The sequence below is a fragment of the Salvia hispanica genome, chromosome 1 (genome assembly GCF_023119035.1).
Source record: "Salvia hispanica cultivar TCC Black 2014 chromosome 1, UniMelb_Shisp_WGS_1.0, whole genome shotgun sequence".
Lineage (NCBI taxonomy): Eukaryota > Viridiplantae > Streptophyta > Magnoliopsida > Lamiales > Lamiaceae > Salvia > Salvia hispanica.
In genome coordinates, this window is record NC_062965.1 from 47,646,535 (window position 1) to 47,659,987 (window position 13,453).

At 35.6% G+C, this 13,453-nt stretch overlaps 2 protein-coding genes across 2 annotated transcripts; one reads left to right on the plus strand and one right to left on the minus strand.

Moving 5' to 3' along the window:
• The first annotated feature begins 3,344 nt into the window (after window positions 1–3,344).
• On the plus strand, window positions 3,345–4,040 carry LOC125199040 (secreted RxLR effector protein 161-like). The gene has a single exon (XM_048097220.1). It carries the CDS (start codon window positions 3,345–3,347, stop codon window positions 4,038–4,040), a length of 696 nt encoding a protein of 231 aa, XP_047953177.1.
• Window positions 4,041–5,437: 1,397 nt separating this feature from the next.
• Window positions 5,438–6,100, minus strand: LOC125199051 (carnosic acid synthase-like). Its single transcript, XM_048097223.1, has one exon. The coding sequence runs from the start codon at window positions 6,098–6,100 to the stop codon at window positions 5,438–5,440; it is 663 nt and encodes a 220-aa protein (XP_047953180.1).
• Between the last annotated feature and the right edge of the window lie 7,353 nt (window positions 6,101–13,453).

Genomic DNA, 13,453 nt, shown 5'->3' on the forward strand with positions numbered 1-13,453 from the left:
AAATGAGACTATTAATGTGAGACGGAGGTAATAGTATTAAATGTGAAAGAAAAATTGGAACTGCTGGATGTAAAATAATGCACAGTCCTTTCCAAAATGAGCAGTTTTGGATCACCTGCACTTCTTACTCATTTTTACAATGTGTTGACATTGTATCGAGGGGTTTGAAGTTTGTATAACATATAGAATTTGTATTTTATCACTGCCGGAGAATGTATTATATATATACATACACCGACACAGTGGCTGATCAGGGAGGGGGCGACCGCCCATCCCTGGCGATCTGCTACCATGGATCCGGACGTGATTTTTCCATTGTCGCCTCCTCCGATAGCTTCCAACGTTGCCCCTCCCCCCTCAGTTAGCTTCCGATAAATTTTATTTCGCTCCTTGTGTTTTAGGATCTTGGATCCGCCACTGCACCAGATATACATGTTGTTGGATATTTATTGATTTAATAAATAAGAGTATATTTATAACTGAATCCTAAAAAATTGATTTGCATCTTTTGAGTCTCCAACGTGGAAAAATCTATGTTACACAGATCTGATAAGGAAAATTAATGTTTAAAGTATTTCGATTAAACTATTTTTCCTATAAAATTATGAACGCTGTATAAGTCATTTTATTCATAAAATTATTAATTTTCTACAAGGCCATAATTTAATAAAATTAATAAATGTCATTTTTTTCATCATTACTTTGCTTAAAGAATGATTAACTATAGTAGAAATAAATTACCAAATAAAAAAAAAATAACCAGTTAAATTAGTTCGTAGATCCTTTATTTATAATCAATTAATTTACCATGAAAAACAAAATAAAAATCATAATGATCTGCCCCCTTTCTAGATTCAAGCATAGGATTCGAAACCAATTTAATTTCTGGTCTATGTCACATGTTAATGGGCCAATTTAATAATATTTTATATACATAGATGTATATAAAATATTATTATAATAAGTATATTTTGTATATAAGCTTTCCCCCCTAGTATTTCAATAGAACCAAAAATCATTGAGTGTTCAATGACCCAAATGTAAGTCTCTGCTTGAAACTAGACAAAAAAGAGAAGTAAAGTTACGCAAAAGAAAAATCAAACATGTGGAAACTTTCAAGATGGAATTTGGGAGAAAATATTCAAAGTTTTCTGGCCCCTCTTGTACTGCGTGGGAGACTCCATCGTTTTATTCATAAATTAATGCGTCTCCCACCGTTTTATTCATAAATGTTACACCTTATAAGAATAACCAAAGTCATTATTTCAATACTTTTAAATGCTCGTCATATTTTCTACTTTAATCAATGATCTACAACACATCAAATTATACGGCAATAGGAAGACATAAAAGGATAAATTTTTTGCTTGGTAAAAATGAACATTTTTAATTTGTCCTCAACTTTCCAAATACTATGAATTTGCCCCAAATCTTAAACACTCTGATAGTTTATAGTCCATGAATTACTTCTAATAACCAATTTATGGTAAATCTTTTGGCCAGGTCGTCTATTCTAAAATGTGTGTTTTTATCACATGGAACTTCATCTACTACGCATTTGGGGCATAACACTTGAAACGAGAGAGAAACAAAAAAATATGCACTACAAGATTAAAATATATATATGTATATACTAAACATAAATCTACAAAACTACGGGATAAGGGAGCATTAGGATGTCAACGACCACTTATCTCATTCATTAGATTTAGATTTAGATGTTTAAGATCTCTTCTTGCTTGTGTTTTCGATGTACATTAAATGGCAGATTAGTCATTTTAGATTAATCTTTTGCACGATTTGAGGATGGAAAAATTAACGAATACATAACACACTATTAATTTTAACTTTCCATTTCCCCTCCTTCTCGGCGTCTGCGTAAACCAAAGAACAAAACCCTACCTCCTTTGTAGTCGGTCTTTTCGGGCGAAGTCGACACTGGGTCTTCTTCTCTGGTATTTTTGTTTTAATTTTAGAGGTAGCAAAATCGGACCACATCAAGACCAACTGAACAGAAAAAAAAAATGAACGCACTTGCAAAAAAGGGTGCAAACAATTATGTCTTAAAGGAACAAGGTCACAACATTGTAGATCTTGAAGAAATTCAAGAACCACAAGATAACATTGAGGATGAGGTATTGTCAAATGGTTTGAACAATAACTCAGTGGGAGTTTTTGATGATCTATTGGGAGGGGAAATTACTATTAGAGGAGACCTTAGAGGGACTCTCGAAGAACCTCATCAAGACAATGAGATGCATCAAAGACAAGATGATGCAATAGTCGCATCACCTCCTCAAGAAGATCATGGGGATATTCCTGAATCTTCTCACATACAGAATGAACAGCCTGAACCAGAGCAAAACCAACTCAATAGGCCTAAAAGGACTCGTCGTCCACCTGAGAGACTGAATCTAATGGTTGAGAACCAAGATGATGAAGTTGATTTAGATGACGATGAGCCTAAAACCTATACCGAGGCGATGTCAGACACCGATCGAGAGAAGTGGCTTGAAGCCTTGATATCTGAAATGGACTCGATGTACTTCAACTTAGTTTGGGAACTAGTTGACTTGCCAGATGGGGTTTACCCTATAGGCTGCAAATGGATCTTCAAAAAGAAGAGAGATGCAGATGGCAAAGTACAAACCTATAAGGCTAGGTTAGTGGCAAAGGGTTATAGTCAGCGCGAAGGCATTGACTATGATGAAACCTTTTCACCAGTTGCTAAGAGCAAGTCCATTAGGATATTACTTGCAATTGCTGCATACTACAATTTTGATATTTGGCAAATGGATGTCAAAACCGCATTTCTCAATGGAGAATTAGAAGGCGATGTCTATATGACACAACCTGATGGCTTTGTATCAAAAGAAAGGCCGAATGCAGTGTGCAAGCTAAAGAAGTCCATTTATGGACTTAAGCAAGCTTCGAGGAGTTGGAATATTTGTTTTGACAGAACAATCAAATCGTTTGGTTTTGTCAGAAGCAAAGAGGATCCATGTGTTTATAGTAAACGCGAAAATGGAAATGTCGTATACCTTATCATATATGTTGATGACATCTTGATTATGGGAAGCGATCGTTCCATGATGCAATCCGTGAAAGAGTGGTTGTCTAGATCCTTTATGATGAAGGATCTGGGTGATGCTTCCTATATCCTTGGAATTAAGATCTATCGAGATAGACCAAATAGGATGTTGGGATTATCACAATCCACTTACATAGACAAGTTGTTAAGGCGCTTCTCAATGGAGAATTCTAAGAAAGGTTTTCTTCCTATGGGACATAGCATTGTATTGTCAAAGAAAGATTGTCCTTCAAATGACAAAGAAAGAGACAACATGAAGAGGATCCCATATGCTTCGGCTATAGGATCTATTATGTATGCCATGATATCTACTAGGCCAGATGTGGCCTATGCGCTTAGCATGACAGGCAGATTTCAGCAAAATCCCGGTGAGGAACATTGGAAAACTGTTAAGACTATTCTTAAGTACCTTAGAAGGATTAAAGAATATTTCTTAGTCTATGGTGGACAACCAGAGTTATCAGTTACTGGGTATACTGATGCTAGTTTCCAAACAGACCATGACGACTATAAGTCTCAGTCTGGGTATGTTTTTATCCTCAATGGTGGAGCAGTGAGTTGGAATAGTTCCAAACAAGGTACAACTGCCGATTCCACCACCGAAGCCGAGTATATTGCTGCATCTGAAGCTGCCAAAGAAGCTGTTGCTTTGTTAGAGTTCGTTAAGGAACTGGGTGTCGTTCCGAGTGCCAGTAGTGCAATACCTTTGTATTGTGACAACACTGGTGCTGTTGCGCAAGCAAAAGAACCCAGAGCTACGAACAGGAACAAGCATGTTCCTAGAAGATATCATCTGATCAGAGAAATAATTGAAAGAGGCGACATAAAATTAGAAAGAGTACCCACTGATGATAATTTAGTTGATCTTTTCACTAAACCGTTATGTATAGCAAAACACAACAAGCACTTTGAGAGCTTAGGTGTTAAGCATGTTGGTAGATGGCTTTGAATCAGTGGGAGTTAAAGTTGTATATGTCTTAGAAACATTTTGTGTTGAGACAATATTACTTGATCATATTCTATGAAAATTTAATTTTCTATGGGTTTTGTGCACTTATTGGAATAATTGTTTTAAATGTTTGTCTTTATTCTAAATATTTGTTCCCTTGAATTACGACTGTCGTTAATGGAGTGAGATATTAATGATGTAGTATAATTCTAAAATAGCCCTAACTAATGATCATCAAGAATGAGATATTGATGATATGTTACAGGTTAGCATGAGGTTTGCATCACATTCTTCGAGAATGTAGTAGTTCTCACAACTATGAGATATTAGATACTCGTGATGGACACATGGTATACTTTGGAGAGTATTGGTATACCTTATTATTAAACTGTTTTGTTAAGTGTCTACAGTTTATTAGTGCATGAAGTATGTAATAGTCCTTGGATCTGAGGTCATTACACATTTTTTTTGTTGAGTGGTGTGCTTTGATCTTGTCCAACGCTTTGCCTCCCAAAGGAGGATTGAGACACGGACCCGTGTTGGGTATATCATAAGATAAATGAAAATGGTAGTTGAGCCAAGAATGAGATTCATTCCTCGATTAGAATTTCAAGAGAACACTCAAATTCTCTATATTACTTGACCATCAAGTCATTGGCCAATGCAAAGATATATTCGATTAAAGTAGTTGAATATGATCGAATGAGTCATTTAATAAAGGTAAGATAAAGTGATTGAACTATTTCGATGACACATAGCAAATCTTAGGCTCAATCGGGTGGTTCATGAATGAAAGGATATTACTATAAACTTTATGTAAAGGCTTGTTTACCAAATTCACATAAACGTCCTTCATATATCGAGCTACGCTGCCAATGCAGTCTAGGAGTTTTGTGCAGACTTCGATTAGATCGTCGTCGATAATGAGGGCCTAAAGGGTCACACTATAAGTGTATTTTGATCCGCTCAAGGGTACAAAGTTGGAACTGCGTATTATATCTAATGCTAGTCCAAGTGGGAGATTGAAAGGAAATGAGCTAGAATAAGATTAATATGGATTAAGTAATTATAGTTTGGCTATAATTATAATAGTCCATAAGCCCAACAATCATGAAACCCTAGTGACTCTTCATCTATATAATGGTTATTTATTCTCCATTGTGGGACATGAGAAATAGCGTAACATTAGAGAGAAAATACGTAAAGCTTTGTAGAGAGAATTCCTAGCATTCTTCTACGGAGCAATTGTACCGGGATAGTTCCTGCATCGGATTGGATTGCACGTGGACCTCGATAGTAGTGGATTCAACTTGCAGGATTCAATCGCAGAAGAAAACAACACAACAAGTAAGATTTAGTTTCGTTGTGTTTTACATGCTCAACTTGCAATATGATTATTAATCTAGATCTGTATTCTTGTATGCAATTTCCGCTGCGCTCATTAGATGAATACAAGAATTCCTTACAGCATCGGTGGAGGCGTACTCGACAAGTTCGATGGAGAAAAGGGTAGCAAACATGAGATTTGTCATGGTGGTGAAGGTGGCTTCTCCGACGTTTATTGCTCGGCCCTCTCCGCTGCATTTACTGATGTATTCGACGAGCTTTCGCAGCCTCTCCAGCCTGATTTCTTGGCTGGCTTGGAGAGCTGGATTGGAGAAGAGCTTCTCTCTTGCTATTCTTCGCAGTTTCTTCCATTGATCGGAGCTGGCGGGGATCATGGGCATCGAGACCTCGTCGTGGCCGAGCACGCACACCGCGACCGGTGTGAACGCCTTGGCGAACACGAGGCCTTGTTTGTGGAGCACTTCTTTTGCTAGCTCGGGCGAGGAGACGACCACGGCGAGTTGGTTGCCGAGCTTGAGGGACATCAAGGGGCCGTAGGTTTTGGAGAGGCGGGCGAGGGACTTGTGGGGGTTTCGGCCAAGTTGGAGCATGTTTCCGAGTATCGGAAGACAAGGCGACCCCGGAGGGGACTTGCTATTGCTACGTGGTTTCCACCTTGAGTAGACGAGGCATGCTGCTAGGAAGGCAAGGGATAGAACAATCAAGAGTTGCATTTTTGGTTTGTTTGTTTTCTGTTTGCATGCCTCTTGTTTATTTATATATAGAAAGTCATGCATGAGTTAATTGATTTTGTTGACTGAGCACAGTTTAAATTTATTTTTCTTAGAATTCAATTGAATTGACTCAGGGTGCTGACAAAATATATATAGTTATAATATTATATACTGGAACTAAGAAGATGTATAACACAGACAAGTGTTCAATTTAGTAACTAGGCCACGCATTTAATTTTGATGACTAATCTTCTTTTTGAATTCTTTTATTTTAGAACTAATTAGGCCACGTATTTAATTTTGATGACTAACCTTCGTCTTGAATTCGTTTATTTTATTATATCTTTAGTAATTAGGAGGTGTACTAAACATATATATATATATATATAATCAGGGGTGTGTTATATTGCTAGCTCATCCCTAAATTGCTAACTACAACTAAATAATAGGTATTAGATTTTTAAATTAAAGGTGAAGATCATTCAACCCTTGAGTATTAATATCATGCACAAAAAATATCAATAAGGGTATTAATGACAATTAACTACAAAATTAGTTATAACTAACTTTTAAAAGAAATTCCAAAACTTTAAATTCATATAACATATATCAAATTAAAGATAATTTTATAAGGATTCCAACTATATCCTACATGCATATGTTTCGACGTCAAAATTTGAAAAAAAATTTGAATTTTTTAAATTTTTTCCATACAGCAGATATGTCAACATACTCCCTCCATCCGCCATTAGGAGTCCCTCACTTTTGCGCTATCGTTTTATAAAAATGATAAAAAATAGTTAAAGTGGAGACATAGTAAATTAAGAGAGAGAATAATTTTGAGAAGAGTCTTAATTACATTATTCTCTCTTTCACTTTACAATTTCTCCACTTTAATTATTTATTATCATTTTTACAAAACAAGTGTAAACCGAGACTCCTAATGGCAGACAGAGGGAGTACTATATAAAATATGTCAATATAATAATATCAATATAAGCAATGGGTTAACATTCTTAAAGCATTGTGTTGACATTCTCAAAGCATTGTGTTGATATTTTCGAAACGCTATATTGACATTTTCATCCAAAACCCTAATTTAGAATTTTTTTTTATCTTTTTCAATTTAATTAATAAAAATAAAAATTACACGTGGCAATTGTAGACCACATGTTTTCTAAAATCCTATCACCTTAAATTAGTTGTAATTAACAATTAAATAATGAATTAACAATTGATCACTCCTTAAGCATATATAATAAAATCCCATTTAAAATATATAGGAATTAAACTTGTACGTACATATATATAGTTTTCCATACACACACACTAGATTCATAACAATACACTTTCATGCGCACACACACACATTTAATATTAATATTTAACATTTGTGATCACATATTTTACACGTGATACATATATTTATATCTATTACTAAAAAATTCAAACTAAATATTTGAAAGGCACGATTTAATAAATAATATTACTATTTACAATATTTCACTAAATATATTTATTACTTAAACTGAAAATATACAAAAATATTAAATACTACTTATTTGGATCATGGATGTTACAATTCTTCATCTCTTTAAGAATTTTGTCCAAAAATTCACTATTTATTTGAACTTATAAAGCATTCACTAAAATCATTGACAAATAAACAAATTATCAAAATAGATTTAAGCTTCGATTCATAATAACATCAATCATTTTCTATTTAGAAACTATCAAAATTCTGCTCAATAATTTTACAAAATATTTGATTACTAGTATTCAGAGTATATCATAAACTTTACTCTCAACTTATACTATCATTTATCAATAATTACTTACCCGTTAGATAAACACTAGTAACACACAAAAATTACACATTACTGTCCTAACTTTCCCATCTTCTTGTTTCACCAAACAACATATTCACTAATTTTTTTCACGTGATACCACTAGAGGTCACCGAATCGAACCGGCCCAGCTGAACCGGCCCATAACCATCATCGGCGGTTCGGAACCGTGAACCGGAACCGCGGTGACGGTTCAGAATCGGGAAAGGTTCGGCGGTTCCAACGGGGCGGTTCAGGTTCGCAAAAAATGAAGAACGGTAACCGGCGGTTTGCCGGTTCCGGCAGGCTTTTTCAGGCGGCAGGCGGTGGCAGGCGTAGGGTGCAGAAACCGGCGTTTTCAATCAGAAATCGGCGACCAAACCAGGTTTGGTCGGAAACCGGCCAGAAACCGGCGGTTTGGTCAAAAATCGGCCAGAAACCGCCGGTTCCGGTAGCTATTTCAGGCGTAGGGGTGCAGCTTTTCAGACGCAACGGGCAGAAAACCGGCGGTTTACCGCTGGAACCGCCGGTTCTCGGCGGAAAACCGGCGATAAACCGGCCGATTTCAAAATTTTGAAATTCAATTTTTTTTTAAATTATTAAATCTGATTTTTTCTCCTACAAATACCCCCTCTCCCCTTCATTTCTACTCACCCTATTCTTGTGGTAACAAGGATTTCTCTTCTCAATATCACAATTTCTCCCATCTCTATCTCCATTCTCTCTAATTTGCTCAAGTTGTTTACTATAATATTTGTGCAAATTGTTCTTATAATTTACTTCAATTGTCTATCATAATATCTGTAACGACCCGCCCTCCTAGGGTATAATAAATTCGGCGGTCGTTACCTAGACAACATAAATGCAACGAGAGCAAGGCTAGGGTTTCATTTAACGAGATTTGACCTAGGCATTTAACGAGCTATTGAAGCAATAAGACAAAAGTTTAATCAAGAAAATCAATGAAGAGTGGATAACATAAATGACGATCAAAGTCAAGGGTTTAACGAGAAAAGTCAAAGGAGGAAATAAGTTCAAAATGACTAAGTGATAAAAATGAGTTTGCAAAATTTAGCGGAAGCATCCAAGAGAAAGTGGAGCCATGTATGGAGACACGAATACACTCGAAGTTCCAAATATCCATCTTATTAATTAAGTTTGCTCAACACCCGCCAACGCTCGTCCCCATTCAACCTGCACATAAGGAAAACACATGCAGGGCTGAGTATTTTGAAATACCCAGTGAACTCGTTGCCAAAACATTTTATTTAATAAGTTATGCCACCATTACCATAGTGAACTCGAGTTTTAAGCAGTCATAAAAGAATATCACGAGTATCACAAAAATAATTTCTTAGACTGGCCAGTCAACCAAACTCCCCCACTTTTCTCATCAATTATCACAATCACAATCACAATCACAATCTTTCCATGGTGCGACGAAAGTGTGGCCACACTTTTCGCTCACGAGACCGGCCGACTAGCAAGGACGGCTCCCGATCCCACCGTGTACACAGCCTGGTAGGGTTTGGGGCCCGTACTCAGACCCGAATTCGTTTATACATATCCATAGCCACTGTAGCCTAATGGAGCGTACTCGCAAACTAGGCATCAGACACACAATATCATCAAAACAATCACAAGCATGGCTTAACGTTTCAAACCACCCTTATAACACTAATCAATGTTTTTGCAAGAAATAAGAGAGTTTAAGAATAAAGCCCACCTCGACTGCTTAGATTTCAAGTATGTTCTTTCCCTTTGTTATCCTGCTTCGCAACCGAGGTTTCACCTTTTTACCACACATGTACATACCATGTATTAGTCCTAACATAAATTCCTAAATCATGCATGCCTCACGTTTCCCTTTTCCCATTGATTTATCTTAATATCACCAATCAAAATCAAGCCATACTCATCACATAATTTCATTCGCATCTTAACTCTAGATCTATCATCAACATATGTCACACAAGAGTATTTTGCCAACATACACACACAACACACACACACACGCAACACGCACACACACATGCAAACATATATTCCATATCCCCTTTATTCTCTCGATCAAGATGCATGAAGGTTAAAGAATACTGATTAATCAGTTAGATGAAGAAGAATTAATATAAGAATACCTTTTTGGAGAAAAACGAACGGTAGAAACAAAGTAGAGACTTGGTTCTTCAAAAATCTTGAGGCTCAAACTCTAATTCTTCTCAAAGGATGAAGGATTATTGAAGAAAAGTAGAAGAAAATTGAGAGAGTGAGAAGAGAGGGAGAAACCGTGGGTTATGGGGTAGGGGGCGAAAATTTTGTGATGGCTAGGGTTAGGTTTTTGGCTTCTTATTTATAGAGTTCAATAAGATCTTTAGGTAAGTAGATAGAATATTTGGAAAGATTTTATTCTCCACAATTAAACAAAATAAATATTGTGGAGTAGGGAAGAAGAAATAACAAAAATAAACTCTAGCGCTCAAGCATGAAATTTTCGAAAATGGTGGCTTTTAATTAGTCAAGATTTTGTTTTGTATATTTTACGGAGTAGAATAAAATATCACGGAGAAAAATAAAAATAAAATTTCTCCCCATTGGTATAGAAATAGGTGTGTAGTATAGGGTTAAAATAAGGAATGGATTTTGAATATTAACTAAAATAAGATATGGCAAGATCTTCTTGAGGCATGGTAAGATTTGATAGAATATTTGATTTGAGGTATGGAAGGAAATCAATAAGGGATCAATTCAAAATAAAATAAATTCTTTCCTTCCCAAATATAGGTGATTTTCGAAAATCACCTAGAACAAGTGGGGGCCGATTTTTCTCATTAAAAATAGGGAATAATTGGGTTTTGGATTTAATTTGGATAAATATCCCAAGAATTAAATTAAATTCGGAAAAATAGGATTTTCTCCAATAAAATGAGGGGTTTTCGAAAATTCAAGAGAATAAGGTTATGGAAAAAAAATATCCTAATAATCTCACTCACCCACAAACACATAATTCATCACATAATTCCTTAAATTCAAATACTCGCATGCCACGTCATATAATCAACAAGTTTGACTTTTCAAACTTCCAACGCAACCCTAAACTCGACTCGGTCAAAATTTCGTTCCTCAATTAATTCTCGTCTCCTAAGTCATAAATTAGGGAATTAAATTTTGGGCTCTAAAATTAGGGTTCGAAAAAGTGGGGTGTTGCAATATCATCCCTCACTACTCTAGTTATACTCTCTCTTTTATTTTCAATTTGCAAAATATCTTCATCTCGTCGTGGTGGTGATCGGGGCAAGGGAATTGCCCAAGACCAAGATCAAAGTGGTTGTCGGAAAGCAAAACGCCCTAGTCGTCGTGAGGTTATGGATGAGGTTTCCCGACAAACCGCTATGCGTTTGCAAGTAAGTTGTTCGAATATTAATTTTACAAATTCTTTTTAAATTCACAAGTCACAACTATATATAATATATAAATATATTCTTTTTTTTGGTACTATACATTATTTATACCGTTTGTATATAATATTTGTAGGCCGAAGAAGATCATAAGGCTGCCATGATACTTAGCCATATGAGTGGCGGTGAAGGTTACGAGTCTTATCGCTCTTATGGCGACGTGAATTTATCATCCGACGACGACGATGGTAATGGTGGAACTGGAGGTGGAGGATCGGAACAATATCCTCCGACGAGCGCCGGACAAGTTGGTGAAAATGATGAAGCGGTTCCTCCTCCTGAAACTCAAATCGGGCGGGGTAAGACTAAGAAGGCGTTGAAATCGGATATTTTTGTTAAACATTATAAAAAAGTCCCGGTACCAGATCAACCACTCAAGAAGAGACCAATGAATTTGTCGCATATTATAACTATTGCGACAAATTCTACCCCTGATTTGCCGGTGGGGCTATGGTACTCTCCATCGTCATTTAAAGGTAAAGCATCCGATCGAATATGGGACCGCCAAATCCCAAACCCAACTCAACTTCCCGTTCGGTGCGTCTGAAACAACAGGTACGCCTTATGACATCCCTAACCCAAAACATGCATCATTTTGCATACATAAATATTTTTTTTATTTATCATTGCATATTTATATTATTAGTTGTATAATAAATATTATATATGTGATATTTATACATTAATATATGTGATATATGTAGTTGAGCTTTAAGAAAAATAAAATATAGTATGATAATATGTTAAATTGTACGTATGGAATAAGAATATAAATATTGTTCCTATTATTAATTACTACACCACTACAGTGATTATGTGAATATATATGCATACATTAAAAGAAAATAAAATGAGAGGAAAGGTGTCAACTATATAGGCTTCTTTTAAATAAAAGGAAAGGTGTCAAATATATAGACATATAACGGGTAACTTTTAGATAAAAGAAATGACAAGTGTTCTTAATATCATTTTGGAAGCCACATTATATTAATTGGCTGACCGACTATAAAAAGAGGGAAAAGAAAACAGAGTTTTCGATATTAATTAGAATGTTCACCGAGAGCATGTAGGTTGAAAAGAGCAAAGATCGAGAGTTATAGAGAAAGGAGAAATAATTAAGAGCATGATTAAATAATAGCATGTCGTAATCAGGTGTGTATAAATCACACTTTTAATTTTACATGTTTTATATGCTTCTTTGCTAGGTGTTAAATAAAATGAATAATTTGATTATACGATGTGACTCTGATATAATTGTGTGTTATTTGATATAGATGGTGGAATATAGTATGGATATGTGATTGGTGTAATGAATATATTTTATATATTATAAATGAATTATATGATAGAAATATGTAATTGGTGAAATTGATGTATTTACACATGATTTTGGAATTATTTGTGACTCATATGATTAAAGAGGATATGTGACGGTCTTGCCCTGGATCTGAAAAAAAATATAGAGGGATGAGTCCAATTACAGAGGGACCTTCGGGTCAAATACAGAGGGACCTACGAGTCCAATTACAGAGGGACCTTCGGATCATAGAGTAATCCCGGGCAGATACCAGGCTTGATTTGTCACAGAATAATAAACTGAACAGAGTGGCATAAGCATACCTGTATGAAATTATTTTTTATAATTGTTGATTATTGTTATAAATAGTGGTTAAAGAAAATGTTTGATTTTTGGGATGTGGAATTAAAGGTAAGGTTTATATACACTGAGTTGTGGCTCATATAAACCACTATTATTTTTCAGGAATAAGATATAAGTAAAGCTTTTGGTTGACGTGGATCGTAAGAACTGCACGTATCATCAGGTTCGGCGGCTGACGATTTTTGGAAATCTTCTCCTCATCATTTTTGCATGTAGATAAATATATAGTATATAGAGTGGTGAGAGGGTCCCACTACAGCTCAGAATGTTTGAAATATGTACTTGATAAAGAGTGGTTTTTGAAATTATATAATATGTGCGCTTTATGTACTCGAAATGTGGTTATTTGTTTTAAATATTTGAATTTATTTATAGTAAGTGCACACGTCATAAGGGTCGAGGTATGACACGC